Here is a 25,894-nt window from a genome sequence, read left to right on the forward strand (position 1 = left end):
CGCAACACTAATAGTGGAATGGGGATCTTATTCGTGAGGGGCAATCAAAGTATCTCATAATATATAACTAAGGAGTTCTTTTTAAAATCAGTTGACCTTTTATATCAAATATATGGATCAAAGTCAAAGAGCTGATATAAAAATCAAACAAAAAAGTTATTCTCTTGCTCTATGAATGGAGGAATCACAATGATATATTCAATTTGATGATGGTATTTACCACATTTAAGTTTTGCAACTCTATATGGTAATTTTAACTTAGTTTAAGTAGGAGGTGTCATTTAACCTATCATAGTTTACTTTTGGGACTAAAATATCTTTACAATAAGGATTAAACTAATTTAATATTAAAGGCACTTAGATCCTCATTATGCACATAACAATCTTTTTAAAATAATAAAAATATCATCATATGATTTAATAGCTTAATGCACATTATATGTATTATATCATTTTATGTCCCGTAATGCAGATGAATTTTTTTTTGTTCATTATATCCATTTGGTTGTTTAATTCTTAAGTATTTTTTTTTTATATCACATCATGTATTATATTTTTATTATATTTACATATAATGTTCTATTGAAATTTTTTAAAAAATTTAATAAAAAATATAGGATATAAATTATAATAAACACACAAGGAGTGAAGTAAAGACGTTCCTTCTCTTGTAAAAGATTTGTTTGCCCAATTAAATCCTAGAGACAATTCACTTGAACTACATCTATTTTAATATACATCGAATATTTTTTTAATACACATAACCCTTATAAACTATTAAAAATATCACATATTTTTTTTTTATTAGTTTAAGATTAAGTTTTTTTATCCATAAGCTATCATATGCAAATCACGAGTGCTTTTTATCTTTATTGTTTGGAGAGAAGAAGAAAAAGAAGGTTTAATATACTAAACTATAGTTATCTTTGTTCTCAAATAAACATCCCATTTCCACATACAAAGTCCAAAGTCCAACCAAATCTAAGATCGTACATATCACGTAATGTAATCCACCCATAACTTCGTCTAAGTTAGAAATATATTTGCTCATCAACCTCTCCTCCTCTTCATGGACTTCACCATCCTTTAGGAGAGGCGTTAGGCAGTGGATTTAACCTGGGATTAACTCCAACTATACTTGGCAACACACTACCATTTTTCTTTTCTTTGTTGTGACTCTTTTGGTCTCTTAGAAATATACAAGCCTCGATCTAAAAATTTATTATTCCATTAAGCTAATTCAAAACCCTATTATTTCACTAATCATCTAAAGATTCTACATAAACTGCTTTAATTCGTTATGCTATATAAAATTTATACATATATTTTTATCTGTATTTATATAATATCATCTCACCACCGAGCCTATTTAAGCTAAACTCGAATGAGTTACTCTAACTCGGCTTTGCTCAATTGAACTTTCAAACCCAAAAATCCATCTTGGCTTGTTTCCTTTTTATTTTTTTATTACTAATAATGCTACACTATGAATAAATGGAAACTTCTTTTAATTTCATTATTTGCTCCCATTTAAACTTTCTTCTAAATAATCTTTTCATTAAGAACCTACTTTAATTTCCAGTATGTAATACATGCATACATACATACATATTACATACATACATAACTTGGTTGAAGCCCAACGAGATCCTAACTGGATCCAAACCAGTCAAACCGGCCTAACTACAAATACCTTACCACCTTCTCCTCCAAGAATCGAGCGGGGAATGGACGGTCGGTCACCCTTCCGTTCTCCTCTCCCGCTACCTCCTCCTCTCGGCTTCCCTACCATCTCTCCGAACCCACACGAAGCAATAAAAAAATACCTAATTTGCTTCCCTTCGATCTCTCTTCTTTCCGCTCCTAAATGCCGCAGGAATCTCGTTATCACCTTTAACTTTACGGAGCCGTAAAAGATTTTTAAGACACGTAAGTTTTCTCCACTTTGCGTTAATTTTTCTTTTTGGCTAAAATCTTATAAGTAGTTCTCATACAAATAGGTGAAATATCTGGAGCCCGTTCACCGTGTAGTAGCTCTCTTCAATCACGTTGTCATGTTTTCGATTTGGGTCCGATAATCTTCTATGAGGTTTTAGGACGCATTACATTATGGCATTGTACCTCTGATATCGTGTGCCAGAAGTATTCGTGAATTTTGATACAAAGAAGAAAGAATCGTGAGTGCATTAATTAAGAAATATATAAACCGTAGAACGACGAAATGATTGAATCTAGGTGGAAGGCTTTGCAATAGAGAGAGGTATTAGATTTTTGCCCTCATTGTTGGAGAGGATTTGTGACATTTGTGTGTGTGATGACTTATGCAAGATTTCTCATCCATCATGGTTTTCCTCAAACTATGTAAAAAAAGTCAAAACAACATGTTGTTTAGCTATGACTAACAAATAAATTTGCCTGTTTTTTTTTGTTTTTTGACGTTTCCAGTTTTGATGGTTATGATACTAGTAATAGTATTATTTCAAACATGCTGCACTTTAACTTGGTATTTGCAAAGGTACCTCATGTTCTTACATCTGTTGATATAGATCTCACTTTGGAGCCATATTTCTTCCCACTATTCTAATGGTTCGCCCTTAACTATCCTTAATTTAGTAGCTTTATGATCAAGAAATTTTGAGCTTCATGGTAACGGCTACTTATAAGTTTCATTCTTCTCGAAGCTAAACTGAACATAATCCTTTGAGACACCATTAACTATCAATCAACTTGCAAATCTAGTAGACTGATTTATCATGGTAGCAGTTGACAAAGTCTCATGAATATATAATACCCTCTAGCCTGACGCCTTTTCCATATCATTGATCTTAGTTTTCTATGCACTTTTTCTATATTTAATGCTATCTCTTGGTGGGTTTTACTTACATTTCACAAGTCACAATCTCATAGTTCAATGGATAAGTTGATACTAATAGGACTTGTAGGTTTTGTTGGAGTTTCATCTCTTGCTAAGCTTTCATCCATTGTCACCACATGCTTAAGTCTATTAGCCTATTTTGTTATGAAATAACTCGGGATTTAATTAATTAAGTCCTACACCATGCATTATATGGTCATGAATTCGATACATGGAGACATGCTCTATAGTAATCTGGGCTTGGTTTGCCTCCTAAGAAGTAAGAACCTGCATTAGCACGAGGCTTGTGCAATGGGGCACCCTTTGTATATTTACGGAATGGAAAACTAATGTCTCTGACCATTTATTTAACAGTTTGTCACTTAGCCTTGCACAATAGAAGTACCTGATAGACTTTATCAGCAACCTATTTGTATCTCAAATGAGTAAAAGAGATTATTAAGTAATATTTTTATACTAGATACTTTCAAGTGATTTCTCATCAAAATTCTACCAGGGATCTGTCATTAGTACAGTTGTTGCTTATCATTTCAGCTTCAAAACAAATTGCTATTTTTCCTAAATTCACTATTGTTCTGTGAACTTCTATCTGCGATTAGATGATTATCATTTCAGCTTCAAAACAAATTGCTGTGCTTTCTTTTTATGAAAAAGCGCAATTGTTAGCTTCAAATAAACCTTCAAGTATTTCTGAATCTCCTTCCGGTTCTATCTTGAATTTGTTTTATCATACTCGCTACATATCAATCGTTACATCTGCTTATCATGATGTATAGGAAGGAAAACGTGATAATGGGCAGTGATGATCAAGATAACGGCTATTGTCAAGAAGAGATGCCATCAAATGGAGAGAGAACAACTAGAGGAGGATCTCCTATGGAGGTTTTAACAAGAGTGGAACTTGACCTGGCATATTCTTCAGAAAAGTTACTGAACCTGGATATACTTTTGATGGAAGTGGCAGGCAGAGGAACTGAATTTGATGCCCTTGCATTGGGAAATGGCGATATCTCTAGTGCATCTGTTGTTAAGGCCTTTGAATTTGATATCCTGTCCGGAATTTTGGATTCTGAGGTTAAAGAGTTAGACAACTTCATGACTTATCTCCAAAAGGAAATTGTGGATGCCTGCCAGAAAGTTACTGATGATGACCACATTGAGGAATCATCAAGCAAAATAGAAGAGAAGTTGCATGATGCTGAAGTATCTTTAAAGCAGTCTCAGGACCTAGTAGCTGATATTAGGAAACAATCAGCCAAAATTGAAAAAGTCCTAGATTCTGGTTGGAACAAATCATGTAAGTTCTACACAATTACTTATTTTGTAGAGGAAGATGGCTACTCAATTGTTTGATTATGAAGGACTTAAAGTCCATTGCTTGATGCCTATTATTAATAATCTATAGAAGGATTCACTGTATATGCCATTCTTCACTAATGTGAACTGTACCTTGCGCTTTGTGTACCTACTTATGACCACATCAGATAGCAATTGTAGTAGCTTCCTTGCTTCTTAAGGAATAACTCATTTGAATTCTTCTTTGTGGGAAACGACTTAGGAAACCTAACTCTCAAACTACATTGAACCAGCCATAGGTCTTTCCAAAATGTTACCATGTTTCCTTTACAAATTTTCGTACATAATTCCAAATTGGTGATCCCGGTCCTGATTTTTTGGAACCTTGGTTATGACGATTTAACAGAAGTGTCAAACAGTGGTAGTTTCTGCACTTTCCAGTTCAATAGATCGATAAAAAAAATTCTTTCTTCTTTATCTTCTGCCAAATACACATGTTGCTCTTATTGAAATTAATTTGAAGTACAAAAGATTTTCTAAAGCAATACCGCAATTCTAGAGTTCTCCTACTCCTGTAGTACTTGATGAACTGTTAATCCTGTCATACTTGAAGAACAGGATATCATCAGTATATTGTACTATTGTGGATTGAGCAGACTATTATTTATAACTCCAGTATCCAGTCCTTTCTAGCCCAATTCCTTCACCCTCTTACATTATCTCTTTTAGTTTATTAGAAATCAAGCAAACAAAGGGAAAGAGAATCTCCTTTCTTATCATTTTCTGAATCAGAACTATTTCCTAATTTTCCATTCATAGCAGCTGTCGTTTGGCCTGATGTAATTGCCATCATGATCTGTTCCATTTAATGTTTCACCTAATCTCCTCAATCTCATTATTTCCTTCACATATTACCATCTCATTATGTTGTAAGCCTTCTCAAAGTCCAAGCTTAATATGTTCTTATTACTTCCAAATGAATAATATTTTATGTTCGTGAACCTTACTACCTGGAATTAGTTTATGTTTGATGAAGGCACCTTGGGACTTATCAATTAGCTTATCAATCATTTTCTCAATCTTATAGTTAATTAAAAGTGCAATTCAGTAGACTGATGGGATTGAGGCCCTCTTTCCTTTCTGCTCCTTTTGTTTTGGTATCAGGAACACAACATTGCACAATACATTTTTGTACTTTTAGTTTTTTACTGTCTAGTGTGTGCCACATTTAATAGTTTATTCTCGACCAAATGCCAGAATCTCTTGTAGAATCTCATTGTGAGGTCATCAAGTCCAGGAAGCTTTCTGTGTTCATTTAATAGTTTTTCTAGTTGTTCATTACTTTGACCACTGAGTCTAATTTATTTTTCCCATGGTTCTTTCCGACATCAGTTTGTGTTTTGTGACTTTTATCCCTCTTGACCAAACACGCTGGAATAATAGCTAACCGTGCTTTTCATTTGCTTTTGTTTCCCAGTCATCATATCTCTTCAGATATACAATCTAATTTTCATTTTCAGAACCAGCATCTTTCCTAGATACTCTTCTCCAAGTGTGGAAACTCCTTGTGGATTGCTTTTGTCTACCACTCTTTCCAGTTTTGCCACTTTTTTCTAGCTCTAAAGAACAAATGGATTGAATATATATCATTTCAATTGCTAGTAGAATGGATAGGTACCACTTTTATCTCTTCATCTTCTTCTCTATTTGATTTTTTTATTCGCATCCCTATCTTTTTCTTTCTTCTACACAATCAGTTTCCTGAGCCATGTCTCCTTTCCACCAGAATTACCCTCCTCTGGAATGACTCTCAAGTCTCAAGTACTACATACTCAATCCTCCTCACTTTGGGATTTGCCTGTCAAAATTATTGTAAGTTTCTCTGAACTTTTTTACTACCACCTCACATAGCACTGCAATCACTTTCACTTATCTTCTCTCCTTGATCTTTTATTTTTTGTATTTCCTGTAATTTCCTCGGATGTTTCTCATTGATAATTTATCTTATTCAATCTGTTGCATCTTCTGTGGTATCTTTTCCTCTCATATATTCATTTCCTTTATTTATTTTATTTACTACCACCTCACGTAGAACTGCAATCACATTTTCTCGTGTTTTTCTTTTTTTAGTTACTATGTCCATGATCCAGCTATATTCATTTCCTTAACCATCTCCTTTTCTCTGCTTCTCTCTTACCTCCTTGATAATCTACTTTAGATATCTTGTCTCCTTCCACACAAGAATACTAAATTGGAGCCATTTCTTGGATCTCGAGCTTTGCATTTCCTCCTTTTCTGCTTTCTTTTATCCTTTTCTTGGCCTCTGCACTTTCTTGTCTCAATTCTGAAACCAACATCAGGAACACTGTAACATTGGTGTAAGCTACAGTTAATTACACTAAATTAATAAGAACAATAAGGCTGCACATAACTGTTTCAAAGACATGTATCTTTGCAGGGAGCAATGAAGATGGGGGAGTTCAAAATGGTCACTTTTCATCAAACAATACTAAATGGACATTGCAGAATGCGGATCAGCGGAGACATGTTCTCCAAATGTTGGAAAAATCTTTAGCAAGGGAGCTGGATCTTGAAAAGAAGCTTTCTGATTCAAGATCTGCCGAAGAGGAACTCAAACTGAAACTGTGCCACGCAGAACAGGAAACGTACTGTCTGGAAGAGTCATTGCATATGATTGCAGGAAGGTTGTTTGAGACTGAAATTGCTGCTGATGTTCTTCTGGCAATTTCTAAAGAACTAACAGGAATACTTAATTTTGTCCAATGCAATCCTAGTGCTTTCATACACCAGGAATCGGAGATGCAGCTGGAGTTAGGGGATAGTGGTGCTTTGGAGAAGTTGAAAACTAGCTGTGCAGCACTTGATAACATCATTTCATGGCAGGAAAATGGTCTAAAAGACTCCCTCGCTGAATCTGCGAATGAATGCATGCTAGCTGCTCTGAGAGATAAGGTGCTAGCATTGGAGGAACGGCTAAGGGAATCTGATATCCGGTTGCAGTTGGAGAAAGCATCCACTGAAGCCAGTCAAGAGCAGCAGAGTATGTTGCATTCTGAACTAAGCGCCTTGGAAAATGTCATTGAGGTTCTTAAAGAAAATGTCTTGAAAACAGAAGGTAGGGCTGAAAGGGCAGAAGCAAAGTGTACACGGTTGACTAAAGCTAACATGGAACTAAATGAAGAGCTTGGTGTTCTTCGAAATAGTGGGTCAGATAGGGCAAACCTTTTAGAAAGGAAGCTCAAGGAATCAGATACTCAGATAGAACATGCAAAAGCATCTGTGGATGCAATTGCAGAACAACAGAATATTTTAAGTGCTACGATGATTGATATGGAACATATAATCGGGGATTTCAAGGAAAAGGTTTCAAAAGCTGAAAGTAGGGCTCTGAGTGCTGAAGTTAAGTGTACTTTATTGACTGAAACAAATTTCGAGCTTAATGAAGAACTGGGTTTTCTGAGGAGCAGAGTTGAATGTCTAGAGACCTCATTACACGAATATGATGATGCAAAAGTTTCCGCAGCCAAGGATATTGGTATCAGGAGTAATGTCATAGCTGACCTGGTCATGAAACTAGCATTGGAAAGAGAACGCCTCCATATACAGGTAGGCTTTCATTGTATTATTTCTGTGTTTCCATTTTTCATTTTCTTTAGCTTTTATTTTGGTGAATGGTTAGTACATTGTGGAAACAGGAAAGCCAATTTTATTTTGTGGATCATCAAGCATTCTTGAAACTTTGATTATCATATGTTGATGCAGATACTAGCTTGATATAAACTTTGTTAATAAAGGTCTTAGTTTTGTGCTTAAGGATCTATTAACCATCTCGATAAGAAACAAATATATCAGCCTCAACAGGTTAGTTATCTTCAAATTTTGAAATTTACTTTAGGACTAAGAACACAATTGATGCGGACATCAGTAATATATTACATGAGCACAATTTTAATGCAGTTCCTCCTTCATTAAATTAGTTTTAAGTCAATTATTTTTAATATACATTTGCTATTTATGTTTAGGAATATTTACTTTTTTTAATTGTTTAAAGTGTTATTTGATTATTATCATTTGTAAGATTTATATATAGTCAAGGTTAATGAAGAAATGAAGATTTTTGATATTTACTCTCATTTGTGAAATTGGTGCAAAATCATTGTTAAGGGTGGAGGTGTGAAACCTCGTCCTTCTCTTTTATTGTTGTCTCTTCTACCTCATTCTCTTCACCATATCATTTTGCATCATTTTGGTATTAGAGCAACAGTTTTTTGGAATTCAAATATTCTCCAAGTCACCTTTTTTGCCTCTATTGTCCATTAATCTACTCATGCTATCCATCTTCCCAATCTCATCACCATTTCCATTGGGTATAGACTGTGAAGCATGGATATGGATATGGGGATACGGAGATACGGAGATACGGATACAAGGATACGATAAATTCTTAAAGTAGGATATGGATATGGTATGGATACGCCAATAAATAATATATTTTTAATTTGTTGTCAACCAATATGACATATGGCAAAAAAATGATTATCCCATAAATGATAAGATAAAAGGAAAGAAAGCTACATATTTAATATCTACATGCCTAAAACTTTAAAATAATATTGTAGTAAAAACTGATATGAAACTTAAAATGTTAGTGAAATTTTGAAACCTAATTTAACTATTAGTCTACAACTATTGGATCTTTAAATAGGTTTCAAGTTATATGTTTAATTCATTATCAAATAAGCAGAGCCTTAAAGTATCATGAAGGATTAGACAATCGTATATACATATAAAGTATATGTTTTATATCATCTTTTAGCACAAAAAGAAAAAAAAAGGGATTGGATGATCAAGAAATGTATTGGAGTCGTATCCCACCGTATTGAAAAATTAAAATCAAATTTTTTTTTAATTTGGGTACTTCTCCAGCCGTATCCGATACATATCGGGCCGTGTCGGTGCCTTATTGGTATCTGATTCGTATCGGATATAGGTAAGGAGGGGCAAATGAAGTATCCGTACTTCATAGGGTACAGATGACTAGCCTCACGGGTTCTATGTCGCTCTACACTTTTCCTTTGTTCAACCACTTGCATCACGATCACCGGATCAACGGGAACTCTACCGAATGCCGAGTACGATGAGTTTTAAATCGCATGAGGAGATTACTGTTATAGAGAAACAAGAAGAACCCGTCATCAATGCGAAACCACGAAGCAAGATTTGACAGTCACCAAACGTGGAGTGTCTGTGCATCATCCAATAGTCCATCACCACCTAAATCAATCTTCTTCTCTGCTAAAGGTGAGCTAAAAAAAAAATCAAATTTCAAAGAATTTTGAAATTCAAATTTAGTGAATTTCAAATTTTGAATTTTATGAATTTTAATTTTTGAATTTCAAATTCTAGTGACTTATTCTTTCTTTGAGGTTTCAACGGATTTTTTTTCCTAATCCTCCCAACAAATCCTAACTATCCAAAAACTACCCAAGCTTATCTCAAAGTTAGCATCATCACCTCTAACATCGTCCTCCGCTGCCACCAACACCATCTTCTTTGAAGTTCACCATCTGTTATCGCTTGCTTGTAGTCAGTCGCCAACCCTCATCCACAACTGTCGCGTCCTCATTGACTTTTTTTCTCTTCCTTTCTATGAAAAGTACCCTTTTCGAAATGAAGGATAAGTCTTGACATCAAGAAAATCTGAGTGTGAAACTCTAGCTTGAGGGTGAATGTGTGAAATTTATACCTAAGTATAATGATACTTAACTTAATTGAAGTGAATTAGAACAGTAAGAATCTGATAGGCTAGAGCAATAAGAGGAAAGTCTTAATCCACTGCTCAAAATCACTAAGAACAAGTCTTATCATTAGGAAGATTTGAGTAAAAACTCTAGTTTGAGGGTAGAGGTGTAAAATATATCCCTAAATATGATGATATTTAGCTTGATCGAAGTGATTTGGAGTGACATGACAATATGGGACTGGAGCAATATAAATGCTGTAGGGGACACACTCGATAGAATTGACTTCTCTCCCACCTAGAGAGAATGACGCGGACATTAGTAATATATTACATGAGCACATGTATTAGTGCAGTTCCTCCTTTATGGAATTAGTCTTAAGTCAATTATTTTTATTATACATTTACTATTTATGGTGTTTAGGGTTATATTTACTTTTTGCAATTGTTTAGGGTGTTATTTTCTTATTTTCATTTGTAAAGTCAATATATTGTCGCGATTAATGAAGAAATGAAGATTTTTAATGGAGGTATGAAACCCCATCCCTCTTCTTTCATGTTGTTGTCTCTTCCATCTCATTCTCTCCACCATGTCGTTTTGCATCAACAGTTCCCAACCTTTCTAGATGAATGCAACAATACATAAAGCCCAAGCGTGATAATGGTTCTTCAAATTCTAACAGAACAGATTCCATATTATTATATTCGACCAATCTTTTTTTCTTTTGACATGACCTATTCTTTATAAAAATCAAGGTTCTGATAACTTTTTCATTAAGGATTAACAGTTTTCTTACAACCAGGATTCCAAAACTCCTGACTGTGATCGAGATTGACTGCTCAAAAAAATGATATGGTTTAGCCGTATTGGTCGTCCGTATTAGATTGGACTATGTTTTAATTATGTAAAATTCGAAATAATATTTAAAAATACAGAAAAAATTTCTAAAAAGTTAGAAAAAATTGACTATAAATTAGAAAATAATAATTACTCACATATAAATCCTAGAAAACTAAAAAAATTAAAAAAGTACTCACTTACTCAAGAAAAATTAAAAGAGAGAGTGGAAGAACTGAAAAAAAGGAATAAGAAATAAAAATCATGGTTTTGCTTCTGCTGCGGTGAAGAAGTAGAGGAGAGAGAGACAGAGTAGAACCAAAAATAAATAAAAAATATTTATGCTTCTACAGTGAAAAAGAAGAAGAAGAGAGAGAGAGAGTGGAAGAACCAAAAGGAAAAAAAAGAAAAAGAAATTGTGATGCTATGCAGTGAAGGAGAAGAAGAGAGATAGAGAGAGAATGGAAGAACCGAAAGAAACAAAAGGAAGAAAAACCACATTTTTTGTATCTACAGTGAAGAAGAAGAGAAGAAAAAGAAGAGAGACAAGAAAAAGAAAAAAAGACAGGAAAAAGAAAAATAAAAAAAAACAAATACCCGAGGTCGCTGAATTTTGTTGGAGCTGGATTTGCATCGTTGGAGTTCAAAAGACCTTGTTGGAGCTAATTCTTTGTGTTGGAGAAGCACTGGGTTTGGTTTGGAGAGAGAGAGAGAGGAAGAGGATGACAAGGATATCAATTATTAATGTCTTCGGGTTGAATATGGTCAGATCCGTTACGAATTTGACTTGACCCAAATCTACCGATCCTGACCTGGATTGGCTGATTGCCGGATTTGGATAAGGTTTTAGCCAATACATCCAATACCCGCCTGATACTAGTCAATTGATTGGTATCGAGCCTAGATCAGGATGGGCTAATTTTTGGATCCATGCTTATATCCCTTCCATCATTAAATTAATGAGATCATTTCATTTTTGGCAGTATTCAATTTTGCACCCAATCCTCTAACGATGTCAAGCTCCATAGTCCACAACTTATGTTGTTGGGTTTTTGGTTAATTTGCAACCCCTTCCAAAAGTTGTACCATTTATGCAAGTTTTCAATCTTTACACCACAATACGTGAGTTGCTGCTGTGTAAGTGCCACATAGATGACTGTAGGAGTATAGATAAATTACTAACTCGAAAAGCAAGTCAATACTTTCTAGACAACGATTTACATATAACCCCCTAGTATTATAGTTTACCAAAAGTTGCATTTGATGAAAGTGACTACCACAAGTGGTTAGAGTTTTACCTCCCCAACATAGAGGTTGGGGGTTCAAATCCTTGTGAGGACGAATTTGTGCCAAATACATCAAAGTTGGTTTGTTGTGGACCTTTTGGCATGTTTCTATAGGAGGGTTGATTTAGTTATCCAACTTAATTACCAGGAAAGGTTTGTTGTGGCATGTTCTATAGAAGGGTTGCCAATTACTCATTTTTGTGAAGCAATTTACTATGCTAACGGAAAACAACTTTTCATGAAATGGTAGTCGATTCTGCTAAATGAGTTACAAGTTACTGACGGTGAGAGCGATTTTGTAAACTGATTTCACTGAGAGCGATTTACTTACAAGCAAATAAAACACCTATGTGATGCTTAGCCACTTATGTATCTTAGTAAAAAAAGATTGAAACGGTAATAAATTTTGAGGTGTGGCACTTACTATCAGAATTCATGTTATTTCAGTAAATTTTTGATATAGTAATAAATTAACTGTTTTTACTCGCCAAACTACTCCAAAATATAAGCTATTAGAGAAATGCAGTTTTTTTGCCGTGGTTTCCAAAATCGGCCTATCTCAAGTCTAATCGATCAAAACTTGATCGAAAATAATTTTTTAAAGATTCAGGTTGAATCTAAAATATATCTAACCTAGAAGACATTAATAGTTGATATCTTCAGCAACCTTATTTTAAGTTTTTTAGTTTTTACCCTCTATTTCTCACATACTCTCCTCCCACTCTTCACACTTCACCGAGCTCATTCGGCAGCAGATCCGATAAGCCTCTCCAGCTACTCCACACTCTGATGAAATCAGGTATTTTTTATCATAATTTCTCCTCTCTTTCTCATCTACTCTTTAACTCATCTTTTCTTACTGTTGTAGAACAATAATAAAAAGAGAGATCTCTCTTTCCACTATTATTCTACGATAGCAATTTATTAGTATAGAAATTTGCTAATTTAAGTCAAAATTCATCATACTTTTAAGTGAGTTTTTTCTTTTGTTTTTAGATTTCATATAAGACTAATTTTTATTTCTATTGTTTTTTCTAAATTTTTAGAATTTTTTTTGCATTTTAAAATAAAATTTAGAATTTTTCTTAAACAGGTGGCTAATACGACTACTGCGGTCGACACATATCATTTCTTTTTTAGAAGTCAATCCTGATCTTGATACTGAGTTTTAGAATCTTACTTTTATCTATTATATTCTAACATTCTCCCTCAGAATTAACCCAAACATGCTACGTGACTCCCACATGAGGTGCACATGATGTCCAAGAGTCTAGCAACATACCACCATTGCTACTAAATATCCAAAAGGGCGGAAGTAAAAAGGAGGGGCCCTCAAAGGCCACAACAAATCCATCCATAATACAACTGTAAGGGTAGAGTCCCTAAATACAAGAGTATATACTGAAAGGAAGATACAACATGGGTAACATATTCCTACCAAAAAGTATAATAAGAGGACAAGATATAGCCCTAATGCCTTACAAGTAAAGGAACTGCTACTGAGCTCCTGTCATGATGGAATCAATCTGCATCACATATCAACTGTAAATGAGCCTAATGCCCAGCAAGTTGTACTATAACTAACAAAACAACATGAGCATGAAATATACTGATAGGAAAATCACCCGCATGAGCAAATTATAGGTCATCATGGTGTACAACGAATCATGCTCATATGTATCTAATGATAAACAACACAATAACATCATTCTAGACTATCTAGTCTTCAACTTATGCTCACGCAAAACCATGCCTATAAGTTACATTAACACTTACCCCTGATTACACAAATACCCTCAAGGGAGGGTAGATCCTAAAGGTAAATATTGCTTGTCACTCACCTGCGAATAGCCTGACCGATTGTCTGTTTTGCAGACTAAGGACTCCAATCGACGGCCTATGATTCGAAGACACTATTGCATCCTGATATTGCCTTATCTGAGTCATCAGCTCAATAATCATCGCACCGATGTGCGGAACACATGAGTCGTCACTCAAGGACGCAGTCACCTTGTGTCATTAGATACCGCTAGGTCTATATCATGATACCCTTAAATCTCTACTTAAATGTCCCCAAAGGGTTTGATTTTCGTCGATCGACAATAAGTCGCCCATTACCTGGAGAACGATATGTCTCAGGCATGGGATCTAGTACGTAAATAATAATAATATTTTCGCCCTTTACCCTAGCTAGGGAGGTGTTGGGTATTGTCAAGACACAAAAATTACTCCGTTTATGGTCGTGCACGTGTACGAGTGACATGGTATCATATAACACAACAAACATAATAGAACAGACGTCATCATCATGAAGTAGTACGTGTTGTCAATATAATCATGCCCATGGATATGCATAGTAATCAAGATATAAGAAGTTAAATCAAACTATAGATCTACATGAGCATATGCCACTATGCTAGTCAATCCATCATGTCACAGGTAGTTATTCTAAGCTATATCATATCATATCAAAAGTGAAAGCAAGGGTCTGTAGTCCACTTGCTTGGAGGCACTAATTTTCCCCATGTCGAGCTTGTGCTATCACTAATCCTAGTCCGCTCTAGGGCGGGCACTAGCTCCAGGGAGACTTGAGGAAAAGGTTAGGTCAAATATCTATCATTTCTAAAATTAAATTAAATAAACTATGCAAAAGGCCCACGAAAGGAACTGACCCAAGCTCGATTGGCTACCCCAAAATGAAGCCCATACGGTCTTAGGCTAGCCAACCCATGGCCCCAAGCTTAGGCTGGGCCAATTCAGCTCCGCCTGCCAACTCCCAAAACTTAGCCCGTTCTCGGGCTCGGCTCAGGTCTAGAGGGGTTCAACCACCCTCCTTACCCATCTTCCTTTGAGGGTGGGAGTCGCTAGAGGTTGGCCTATACCGGACTGCCGTATTCGAGGAAAGAGGGACGATAGGGTTCATCGCAAAGGTGCCCCCTCCCCCCACACTTTGTCGACCCCCAAGGGCTACGACTGATGAACAATGACCCGAGGGAAACATCCTGCACGGCCGAGATGGCTCCGACGCCGGGGAGAGGGTAGATGACACAGAGAAGCATCGAGCAAGTGCGGCGACGTCCTGGGAAGCTTCCCGAAGGGCTGCCATGACCCACGACAAGCACCCGAATGGTCCAACCTGCGAATAGGGCATCAGTCACCGGGGCTGCTCGGACCTCATCGGAGGTAGAGGGGCTCCACCGTGTCCCACTGCCTAGGGTGCTCATTGACCTTGAGGGCTATTACTCCCGCCACTGCTCGCTGACGAAGGGGCTTTCCCTGCTCCCAGCAGTGGACAGTTGAAATTGACCTCCCACCGGCTAAGACAATCTAGAAAAGAATGAGATGGGACGATGACTCACCAACAAGGACGACGACTACACCAGCCACGGCCATGATGACGGTAGAGGTAGGTATAGAGAGAGAGAGAGTTAAAGAACTAAACCCTCAGCCCGAGGCTACTCCCCTCACTCTTGTACATGTTGCCGACAGCGTGTGCAGGCGATCGACTACCACCTCCCTGATAGAGGATTAGATCCTCTATTGGGCAAGTGGAAGAAGATTGGAGCACGTGCCGTGCACACCTTACCCGCACATTTTCTTTAAGGGTGTTACAGTTTTAAGTGGGTTTTTTCTTTAGTTTTAAGGCTTCATATATGAATAATTTTTATTTTCTTATTTTTCTGTTATTTTGTTTCTAAATTTTTAGAATTCTCCTACATTTTTAAATAAATATTTAGAATTTTCTCTGATACGAATGGCTAATACAACTTATACGGCTGATACGTATCATTTTTTTAGCAGTCAACCCTGATCTCAATATCAACTTTCGGAACTTTACTTTTGTATGTTATATTTTAACGTTCTCCCTCACTTATAGGCTTGAGACATATGTGAGGCCCAAGAAATAGATTTGACTTATGGCCAATCTGACGGTATTTGAATTTAGGACCTCTTGCTTATGTTAACCAAGGTTCTAAATATTAGTTTTGAGATTTGAGAGAGTGGAAAAAGGGATGTTTTCAAACATAGAGAGAGAGAGAGAGAGGAGAGGGGAATGTTGCCAGAGATGGGAAGAAAATAAAAGAGGTTGTCAAAATTCCAAGGAGCAGGTGGTAGAGTTCGTCGGGCTTCGCAATCACTTGATTGAGTATGGGAAGAAGCATAAGAGAGGGGAAGAAAAATCAAAGAAGTTATATTAGCTGTATCGGCCGAAATGTGCTTGATATGACTCAGTTTTGGCATAAACAACTAAAAGCAAGGTTCCAAAAATCGGTATCGGGATCGGGATCGGCCGTTCAGAAAAACGATACGTATCGGCCGTATCGGCCGCCTGTATCGGATTGGACTATTTTAATTAAATAAAATTCTAACTATTATTAAAAATGTTGAGAAATTTCTAAAAATTTAGAAAAAATTATAAGAAAATAAAGAATAATAATTACTCACATATAAAGCCTAAAAAATAAAAATCTCTCTTCCTCCCTCTCTTCTTACCTATCCCTCTAACTGTTAGTCTGAAATATCCATTCTCTCCCATACTTTTTTTTCCTATCTTTCTCTCTCTCTCTTTCTCACCCTCTTTTTTTTTATCTTTCCCTCTCCCTCTCTCTCACCCTCTTTTATTTTAATCTCTCTCTCTCACCCTCTTTTTTTTTAATCTCTCTCTCTCACCCTCTTTTTTTTAATCTCTCTCTCTCTCTCTCTCTGACAGCTACTGTAGCTAACTGCTGTCAGCAGCAGCTGTCTGCTGCAGCACCCTGCAGCAGCAGCTGTCGAAACCAGTCGATCCCGGCTGGTTTCGGCCTGGATCGGGATCAGTTATAGCTGATCCCGATCCGTTTCGACCGATCCCACTCGGGATCGGCCAAAACTGGAATCCTTGACTAAAAGCTTGAAACTAACCTAAAATCAATTTTCAAAGTTAGATCGGGGTTAGCTATGGTCGGTCCCAATATATTTCAGTCAATTCTGATACGGATCCAACAAACATCAGATCCATAATGTTAATACTAAGGATTGTCGTGCCACGATATATGTCGACCGTGTTGTAAGAATAGTAAGAGGGTTGCCCTTTGTTTGTGTCTATATATTGGAGACTCACTTACCTCTATAGCTGCCCTACCTCTATATTGATGTAATAAAAGATTGGCCCACATCTGCTGCTACTCCTCTAGATCCACGATCTCTTTGGACTCCTCCGAACCAATGATCTCTCAAGTCCAGCATCAAGTGGATCGTAATTTATACTTAGCGGATCCGCTTGTTTTAATGTGGATTGTGCCAAAATTTTGTATTCTCTTAACATATTGTCTCCTCCAATGGTTTGGACGACCTAGGGTTTGGAATAATAGGAAAAAACAATGTGATTTGAGGGAGGAACCAACACCCAATGCCTTATGTCAGTACCTCTTCAACAGGTCTTTTGCCAGTTGGCATCACAATCTATAGTTAATAAACAAACTACTCTAAAAGCTTAAGTTGTTAAAGAACAATGACTTTTATCTTTTATATTTAAATAGCAGTAGCAGCAAATTAGTCAACAAAGATCATTTTCTTTTCATAACGAGGTTGTATCGAGCCATTGTCCTTGGCCCATGGGATGGCCCCAATATGAACATAATATAGTCCTTATACCTTTAATAACCTTAAAGTAGGTTTTCAAAGCCAAAATGAAGTCTTTTAGCACAAAATATTGCTACATTTGCTTGAATCATACACCACTTAGATTCTAATTTGATTTCCCTAGTTTGTATTTGAATTTTCCAAACTGGGCAATGAACTTGGGGAATTCTAAAATTTCTCTTTGATTCTTGAAATTTAAAGTGCCATTTATATATATCATACGTCAAAAGACAAAGCGCTGTCAAAAGGGATGCTTATTCCAAACTGACCAGCACATCAAGCCATGGTCCTATCTTTCTCTTGAGCATTCTTTTTTCGAAACCTAATTTGCTACTTACTTGGTATCTAAGTAGGAGGTCCTGAGTTAGAATCCTATCAATCATATTTGCAATTAAAAATATGAAAACCGTTATCAATTTAATCTAAAACAAGGATGGTCGTGTAGGTCAGCACGCCCTGTGCCGGTGGTCGCGCAGCACCTGGCACAGGTGTGCCAATGGCACACCCCTGTGTTGAGCCGTGCCATTCTAGTATGACTGCGTGCTAGTCATTGTGCCTATGTTGAGCCCTTTTTTTAAAAAGAAAAATTCTATTGTCATCAATTATCATTAAATGAAATAGTTTTAGTTATTGAACTATTATTAATTAATATTATTTGTTGAATGTATGTATTTAATTATATTATGGAGTATTCAATCATATTATGGAATGTTCAATTATTAATATTAGTTTTAATGAATGTATTCAATCATATTATGTGTTAAATAATATTTATATTTAACTATTATTTATCTTTGATAAATTATGTCATTTATAAAAATAATCTAAAGATAAAACATTATAATATAAGTTTTAATATATATATTTAAACAAAAAATTAAAGATTGACACGTTGAAGACTCGAAAACATCTCTAGATATCTTAAATTTTTTATTAAAAATATGTTAAATGCATGCTAGTGGCACGCAAGGGCATGCCACTAACACGCCCCATGCGGACCGCCATGGCATGGCACGTGCCACTGGCACTACCATCATTAATCTAAAATTCACGTACTTGAGTCTATGAAAATATCTCAAGTCTAGACATGAAAGGAAGCCCAATCTTTAGTGCGAGTATTAGAATATAAATTGAAATCACCAATCTTTATCAACTTATGTTTTCAGAATAGTTGGTGAGTTATAATGCTTAATACAATCAATGGAGGTCTGTAAAATCCAAATTTTAGTGAAATTTATATTTCTTATTTGTTTCAACTTTATTAAGTTTACTAAGCCAATGCCATATTAGATGCTTAGCTTTTTTTTCTGTAGGATCTGAATGTGAAATTGTGACAACTTGCCCAGATATAGACATGAAAGCAGTTGAGACATGAAGCAGAAGAAAACCAAAGTTTCACCTTTCAGTTCATGTGAATTGTAGAAGTTCATGATTCATGAAAATAATAGTCATGACCTTATTACTTAAAACATTACACAAAAGTGGCATATGCAAATATCCTAGAGGAGAACATGGTCACATAACTACTACTGTAATAAACTGATCGGCCAAGCACCAGACAAGAGGTGTTTTTAGGTAGATTCAGGAATTGCCGACAAGTATTTATTTTAACTCGTTACTTTTGTGGCTTTCAACAGATTGTCCATCTTTTTGTTTCTGTGAAGTTTAATATATATTATAGTCCAATCTGCAATACTGCTATTAAATTGTCACGTGTTTCTCTTCCTTCTTTTTCTCATCATGGAAATTTAAAATTTAAGAAATTATGTTGCATGGGTTTGCTGAATATGTCGATCAAAGCTTATATATTGTAGAATCTATTATATATCTAGATGTGAGATGGCATTAGGCAGATTAACAATTGTCTGCTGAAAGTCTGTTCCCTTCTAAAGGCTTATCTGCTTTCATGCTCAGATCTTTGCATTGAAAAAGCAGAACAAGGTCTTGGCCCAAAAATGCAAAAGAATTGAGGTTCCTGGTGTTACTACGAGCCAAAAGGGAAGCGATAGTAGAGATGACTTTGGTTCTATCAAATCATCTAATGAAGCTTTGGAAGAATGTTCATCTACAAATTTTCAGGTGGGTCAATTATAAGACTAATGTATTTTCTTTTTAGCATAAGAACTTTGTGATCTTCAAAACATGAACCAAGTTATCGCTTTCTTCAGTTTGAAGATGTTAATTTTGTCTGGTTTAACTCCTGAGAGGTTTTAAATTACTGAAAGTTATCTATTTTATGTGAAGTTTCGAATGAATATCTATAAAATTGTTCTTGGTATATTCTTATGCATATATGCATGTTTATGTAAGTTATATATGGTTGCACTTGCACATGAGATCAATTCATAAAGGCACTGGTTATGATCACTGTCCATTAGAAAACAATGTTCGCCAATTGGATTAAAAAGATTCAGGACAAATAAAGGAAATCTTCTGAGGTGCATTCAAATTATCAGAGAGATAGTTAAGGTCAAACTATTCAGTTGCATTTTCCTAGTTTTACCAATTTTGATCAAATTTGAACTCCAGTATTAGATATTCCTGTGCCATACGTTATAGGCATATTATGGTGAAGGTTTGTCTAAACTCAAGGTCTTCCACCACTAGTTTCTCTGGAAGAATGTGAAGCTTCCACCTTATTTTATTTACATTTAAATTGCTATTATTGGTAAGAGAATTAGAAAGATTATTTTCATAGTAGAAGGATTCATAGGTGCCTTGGAAGCTATCTTTTGGTTTAGGAAATAGGGTAGCAGTTTCTGATTATATAATAATGAACAATGCTAAAGATTTAGATCTTGGAGTTTGACTAAGACCTTCTGATTCAATCAGGGAAGATATTACTTTGCTCTAAGTTTCTGGAGGATGGAAGGGTTGGTTTTGGTCTGTAATATTTCCAATTCTGTAGGTTTAATTTGCTAGAACTGTAGCATCTCTGATTTAGGACAATTATAGGAGATCAAAGGATTCAAGAAAAAGATCAAAGATAAGAAGGAAAAAGAAAAATTTTATGTATTGCTACAGTACCGATGTTTGTACCACTGTAGCAGAACTTAAAAATGTTATTTTATTCTGGTTTTCTTGGGTGGAAAGAAAACTAAACAATAATAAAAGAGACATTGATAGAAAAAAAATAGAGCATAGACAAGGAAGAGAATAAACTAAGGAAGAAAAGAAGAAAGAGGAAGTAAACGATAGATTAAATGAAATAGATAACTACCAGACACTGTGGCTCATTGGAATCACACTGAAGGGTTGCCATCACACCAATCTACACTTCACGTGAAGGAAAAAGAAGAAGAATAATGCCACCTCTGTTTCTTTCTTTGAAATAAAACCTTAGCCATCCTTACAAAAGACCTCCGTCCCTTTTTGATAAGGGGTGGATAAGAAACCCTAAACAAACTCAAATTTCTAATTGGATTAGGTCAAAATTGTCCCTAACCATATAGGTACCAATACTAAAAGGCCTCAAATTGAGCCCAGACAAGACCCAAATGCATAAGTTACAAAATTACATAAAAATATGTCAAATAAATGATGAGATAGAAACTTAACCAAAATAATCTTAACTGTAACTAAATTTGACTCAATAAAAGACAACTAAAGACTGGTTCTCAACTCTCTAATGTGAAATATTTCTTTAGTCTTTATGCTCATGCATCAATCTCGGACAACACTATAGTAGCATCCTAGCAGAAGATATATTGGAGGAAAGGAAGAAATCACAGTGTGATGCATCACCAAACAAAAAAATCCTTGTAACTGTCAATTTCTTGAAGAGGCTATGTTAGCCTTCTCAGTAATAAATGTTCATGCTTAAAGGGTCATTACCTATTTCACTTACATCAGTGACTACCTCATAAGAGTCTCAAACAATATATAGAATAATAGAACTTTGTAATAGCCAGGAAGTGAGAATTTGTGGCCTCAAAATGCTCAGTGAAGCTCGCATACCATGATTGCACAGATATTACAAGAGAAAACTGGGTGTGCGACTGTGCATGACTTGAGCTGCCTTTAGAATAAGGTTTGAGATTTAGCATTATTTGACTATTAAGAATTACCTTGTCTATTCTCAGTTATTTTCAGACAAAGTAAATATATGTCTCTCTCTCGGGAACTTTTTGTTGACGATAAACAAGGAGTAAATATAAATTTTTGGTAGCAGCAAATCTACTCATTCGAGAAGAATGACAAAGCCCCTAATCTTCTGTAATTGGTCAGAGATTTCTTTCTGAAAAGGATGGATTTATTACTGCTACTTGAGATGCTACCTTAGGATTTCTTTTTTTGCCCAAGATATTTATAACTTCTGTCTTTCTTTTTTCTTGTTGCTTAATGAAGCTTATGAGAAATTGAGACTTCACCTAATCTTTTTTTAATTGGTCAGGGATTTCTTTCTGAAAAGGATGGATTTATGACTGCTACTTGAGATGCTACCTTAGTATCTATTTCTTGCCCAAGAAATTTATAACTTCCATCTTTTTTCTTGTTGCTTAATTATGAAGCTTATGAGAACTTGAGAACCACTTTGGTGAAGTCTAACCACATGGTTTGTTTATCAAAATGAATGACTGTGATGGCAGAATTTGAAATTGAAATTGAATAGCTGAGCAGTTAACACAAATTTCTTAGGGTGGAAATTTTGGAACATTACAAGAAGATTGACAAATGTTAAAAATTAAAATTGAAAAGTTGGAAACATCTAATATAAAGAAGATGTCACCTTAATAGCAACTATCAACCACTAGATACAACAAAATAGTTGATTTCATCTTTCCAAATGTTCTTAATATTTTTCTGTTAGTCCTTGATAAGTGGGAGTTGAAATTTAAAAGTACAAGTTTATCAAGTTTCCTAATTTCATGTACAATTATCCAAGATTTGGAAACTCAGTATTGGTCGTATCTGTCGTTCGTATCGGATATGATTATTTTTAATTACATAAAATTCTAAATATTATTTAAACAAATTAGAAAAAATAAAATAAAAATTAGTCACATATGAAGCCTAAAAACTAAAGAAAAATACTTATTCAAAGCCATAATGAATTCCAAGCTAAATTTAATTTTTTGTGCTCGTAAATTACTATTGCAAATGTGAGATGAATTCACTATTGTTTTGCACAGTAAAAAATGGGAGTTAAAGAATGGGTGAGAAAGAAAGGAGAAATGAGAAAAATAAAAATAAAATAAAGAAAAAAACACTCACCTAAGTTCACTAGAGTGTAGAATAATCAGAGAAACTAATCGGATTAGCCGTTAGATGAGCTCAGCAGAGTGTGAGGGGAGGGAGGAGAGTGTGTGTGATAAATAAAGGGTAAAATTGAAAATTTGCAAATAATGCGGCTGGGGACATTAATTACTAATGTCTCCTAGGTTAGATCCATTTTTTATTCAATTTGAATCTTTAAAAGATTTAGTTTCGACCGAGTATCAACTGATCTTAGATCGAAACCAATCACTAAACTAGTTTCAGGTGGGGATCGGGATCGACCAATTTTGCGAACCATGCAATTTTTTTATTTATTTATGTCTCACATACTTTTTCTTTTATAACGTTTTAAAAGACATTAAAATCTTAACATGACAGTGATTCTTTGAGATTTTTTGAAGAGACCTTTTTAGCAATTTAATCTTGTTATTTTTCTAATGGAATTTCTATTTGCAGTACAAGTATCACTTTATTTGGCATACTAGTACCAGCAATAGGCCGACCAACCTACTGTTATTCATGCTTATTGTCGGTACCCTTAGTTGGCATGAAGATATTTATTGTATACAGATTAATCTATTTTAGTCATATGAACTTGGAATTCAGTAATGGAAAATCTCCTATAGAAACTTGACAGACGTTGATTCTGGGATGATGGAGATATGTTTTTCTCAAAGGCTTTGTCAGATGGAATTAAGATCATGAACAACAGCCAAAGCTTTCTCATTGCATGCATATCCTAGTAAGTTGCACCCAGATACCTCCTAGTCTGATCCTGGGGATCCCTTAGAAAATATCCAAGCTACAAAGCAAGGTTTGATCTTGTCGAACACGACCTAAAGTACAATAGTTTACTAGTTACTATTTGAATGAATTATCATATGACAATGAAAGGTGCCAATGCTGTAATTCTTGATGTTTATGCATGAGCCATATCTTCACTTGTTAGTAAGTTTATGCTTAGTAATCTTCTACCGTTAACACATGCCTGATCAAGCAACTCTCGAGTGCATCATAATATTTTATCATAGGTTTTGGATAAAACACTCGTGGCAAAATATTTCCTTAACTATTTTCTGGATTTCAATATGCTTTTGACTCTTTAACTTGCAATGTTCTAAAAGAGTAGAAGGCGGTTGCAATATGCAGGCAGCCAAGGATGGCATAGAACATTGTGGTTTTGTGAGACAAAGTGTGGAGCACATGGGTTCGATAGTTAGTAGTTTTGAATTGATAAATATACAAAGCAAGTCAGAAAGCAGAAGAAACAAAAGATCTTGAAAAGAAATATGGATGATAAGACCTCTCTCCATACAAGGATATGTGTATACCTTGTACTACCTGTGATTAAATGCTTAACATACTAAGGTTCAGTAAATCATATGCAAGGCCTAACAATTGGCACAATGTGGGGCAGAATACTGACTGAGAACCCATATGAATAAGTTCTTGTAAGTGGTTAAGGAATCTACATCAGGAAAAATTATAGTTCAGCTCCTCCTATTATGTGCTTGTATACTTCATTTTTATATCTAAAATAGTAAAGGGTTGAATATGTATGGTCTTGAAATAACTTGTTAAGTTCTTATGGGTCGAGTAATGGGTTTACAGAAAAGATTCCAATGCCAGGGGCATGTGGGTATCAACATTCAGCGACAGATTTATGTGTTGTGCCGACTAGTGTGATGCTTGTAGACTGTATGGCCTAATATGCCAAGAAAACAATTTTTAGAGCTTTTGAAAAGTTTTAGGGGCTAAATTCACGTAGTATTAAAAAAGGTAGTTGTCCTTCAAGAATGTCCTAATGATTAGTTGTCTTCAACTAAGGAAAAAGATTCAAATGTCTTTTTTGTAGAAAAGTAATATCCAGAATTTGATCCAGCTGATGAAGGTTAATATATATTTCTATATACAGTACCCTGTTGGCTGCAGTTTAATGAGATTAATAATGGTTTAAACTGTAGGTTTGCATGAGTTAGTGGCATTAAGTGTCCACGTAATGGGTTAAAGCTCTTATAATAGGTTCCCCCTGGAAAAGTGCCCTTGTAAGAATGTCTTAACAATTTGTATTCAACTAAGGAAAAGTATTCAATTGTCTTTCTGGTAAAGAGAAAAAAGTAGTTTTCCAGGCACTTCTGGCTAACCATTGACTTGCAATATTAGTTTAGTTGAATTGATTTGGCTCTGCACCAGACGGTGAGAAGGTTAGCATATTTTTATATATACATATGCTGCTAGTGTGATTTGATTTGGCATGTAGATTTGCATAAGTTATCGCCAGTATGTGTCCATTTTTTGTTGTATCATCTGAAGTTCATTAAGTTTGTGGATATTTTCATAGATAATAATCACATCTTTCCTTCTGATTAGGAGGATCAGTCGTCTGCAACTATGCATGTTGGTGAGAGACGCATGGAAACAGCCATTGCGGGAGATGACTCCTTGCGTGCAAATTCCAAGCTTGGGACGGTGAGAGCTATCAAAGCGATACAGCTAAATTGGAAATACCTTTTAAGTGCAATACTTGTGTTGTTCGTGGCTATCCTTGTATTCTATGTTTATCAACAATAAACGATGATGATTGAGAGTTACTATTATATCTCATATGCTTGAGTGGTACACCTCTACTTCATGAGATGTTGATTCTTTTTGCGCTGTATATCCTTTCTTTGAGTTTCAAATTCCTTATATTTAAATAAGCTAACCTCGACAGCAACCAAGCAGGTTCTAACTTCTCTTTGGTGTATGTGTTAGAAATACTTACACACTATTACACGGAAAGGCAAACAATTAGGTGCTTAGATAGAGAGGCAGATAGGTTTTATCAAGCTTTAACTAATATAGTAAGCTTTCTAATCTAGACTTTAAGCCATATGTGTTGCTGAACAATTGTTCCGAACTAAATGCTATTAAGATATGCTCCAAGCCTTTATGTTGTCAGGTTATTTTTCCAAACCAACTGCACCATCGAGCTATCAATCGAGTCAAATCATTGAGCC

At 35.3% G+C, this 25,894-nt stretch overlaps 1 protein-coding gene across 1 annotated transcript; it reads left to right on the forward strand.

The window, feature by feature from the left end:
• The first annotated feature begins 1,732 nt into the window (after positions 1 to 1,732).
• Positions 1,733 to 25,539, forward strand: LOC140770832 (WPP domain-interacting tail-anchored protein 1-like). Its single transcript, XM_073112124.1, has 5 exons — positions 1,733 to 1,929; positions 3,652 to 4,172; positions 6,630 to 7,798; positions 19,593 to 19,757; positions 25,266 to 25,539. The coding sequence occupies exons 2-5, from the start codon at positions 3,668 to 3,670 to the stop codon at positions 25,464 to 25,466; spliced, it is 2,040 nt and encodes a 679-aa protein (XP_072968225.1). The 5' UTR covers positions 1,733 to 1,929; positions 3,652 to 3,667; the 3' UTR covers positions 25,467 to 25,539.
• Positions 25,540 to 25,894: the final 355 nt, after the last annotated feature.

The sequence above is a fragment of the Typha angustifolia genome, chromosome 11 (assembly GCF_048772165.1).
Source record: "Typha angustifolia cultivar Huaian chromosome 11, ASM4877216v1, whole genome shotgun sequence".
In the NCBI taxonomy this organism is placed as follows: Eukaryota; Viridiplantae; Streptophyta; class Magnoliopsida; order Poales; family Typhaceae; genus Typha; species Typha angustifolia.

Bases quoted from the DNA above. Each gene is read 5' to 3' on its own strand.
- LOC140770832 (XM_073112124.1), top strand. From the start codon at position 3,668: ATGGGCAGTGATGATCAAGATAACGGCTATTGTCAAGAAGAGATGCCA. The intron at 4,173-6,629 runs GTAAGTTCTACA...GTATCTTTGCAG, and splicing joins TTCTGGTTGGAACAAATCAT to GGAGCAATGAAGATGGGGGA. The intron at 19,758-25,265 runs GTGGGTCAATTA...CCTTCTGATTAG, and splicing joins GTTCATCTACAAATTTTCAG to GAGGATCAGTCGTCTGCAAC.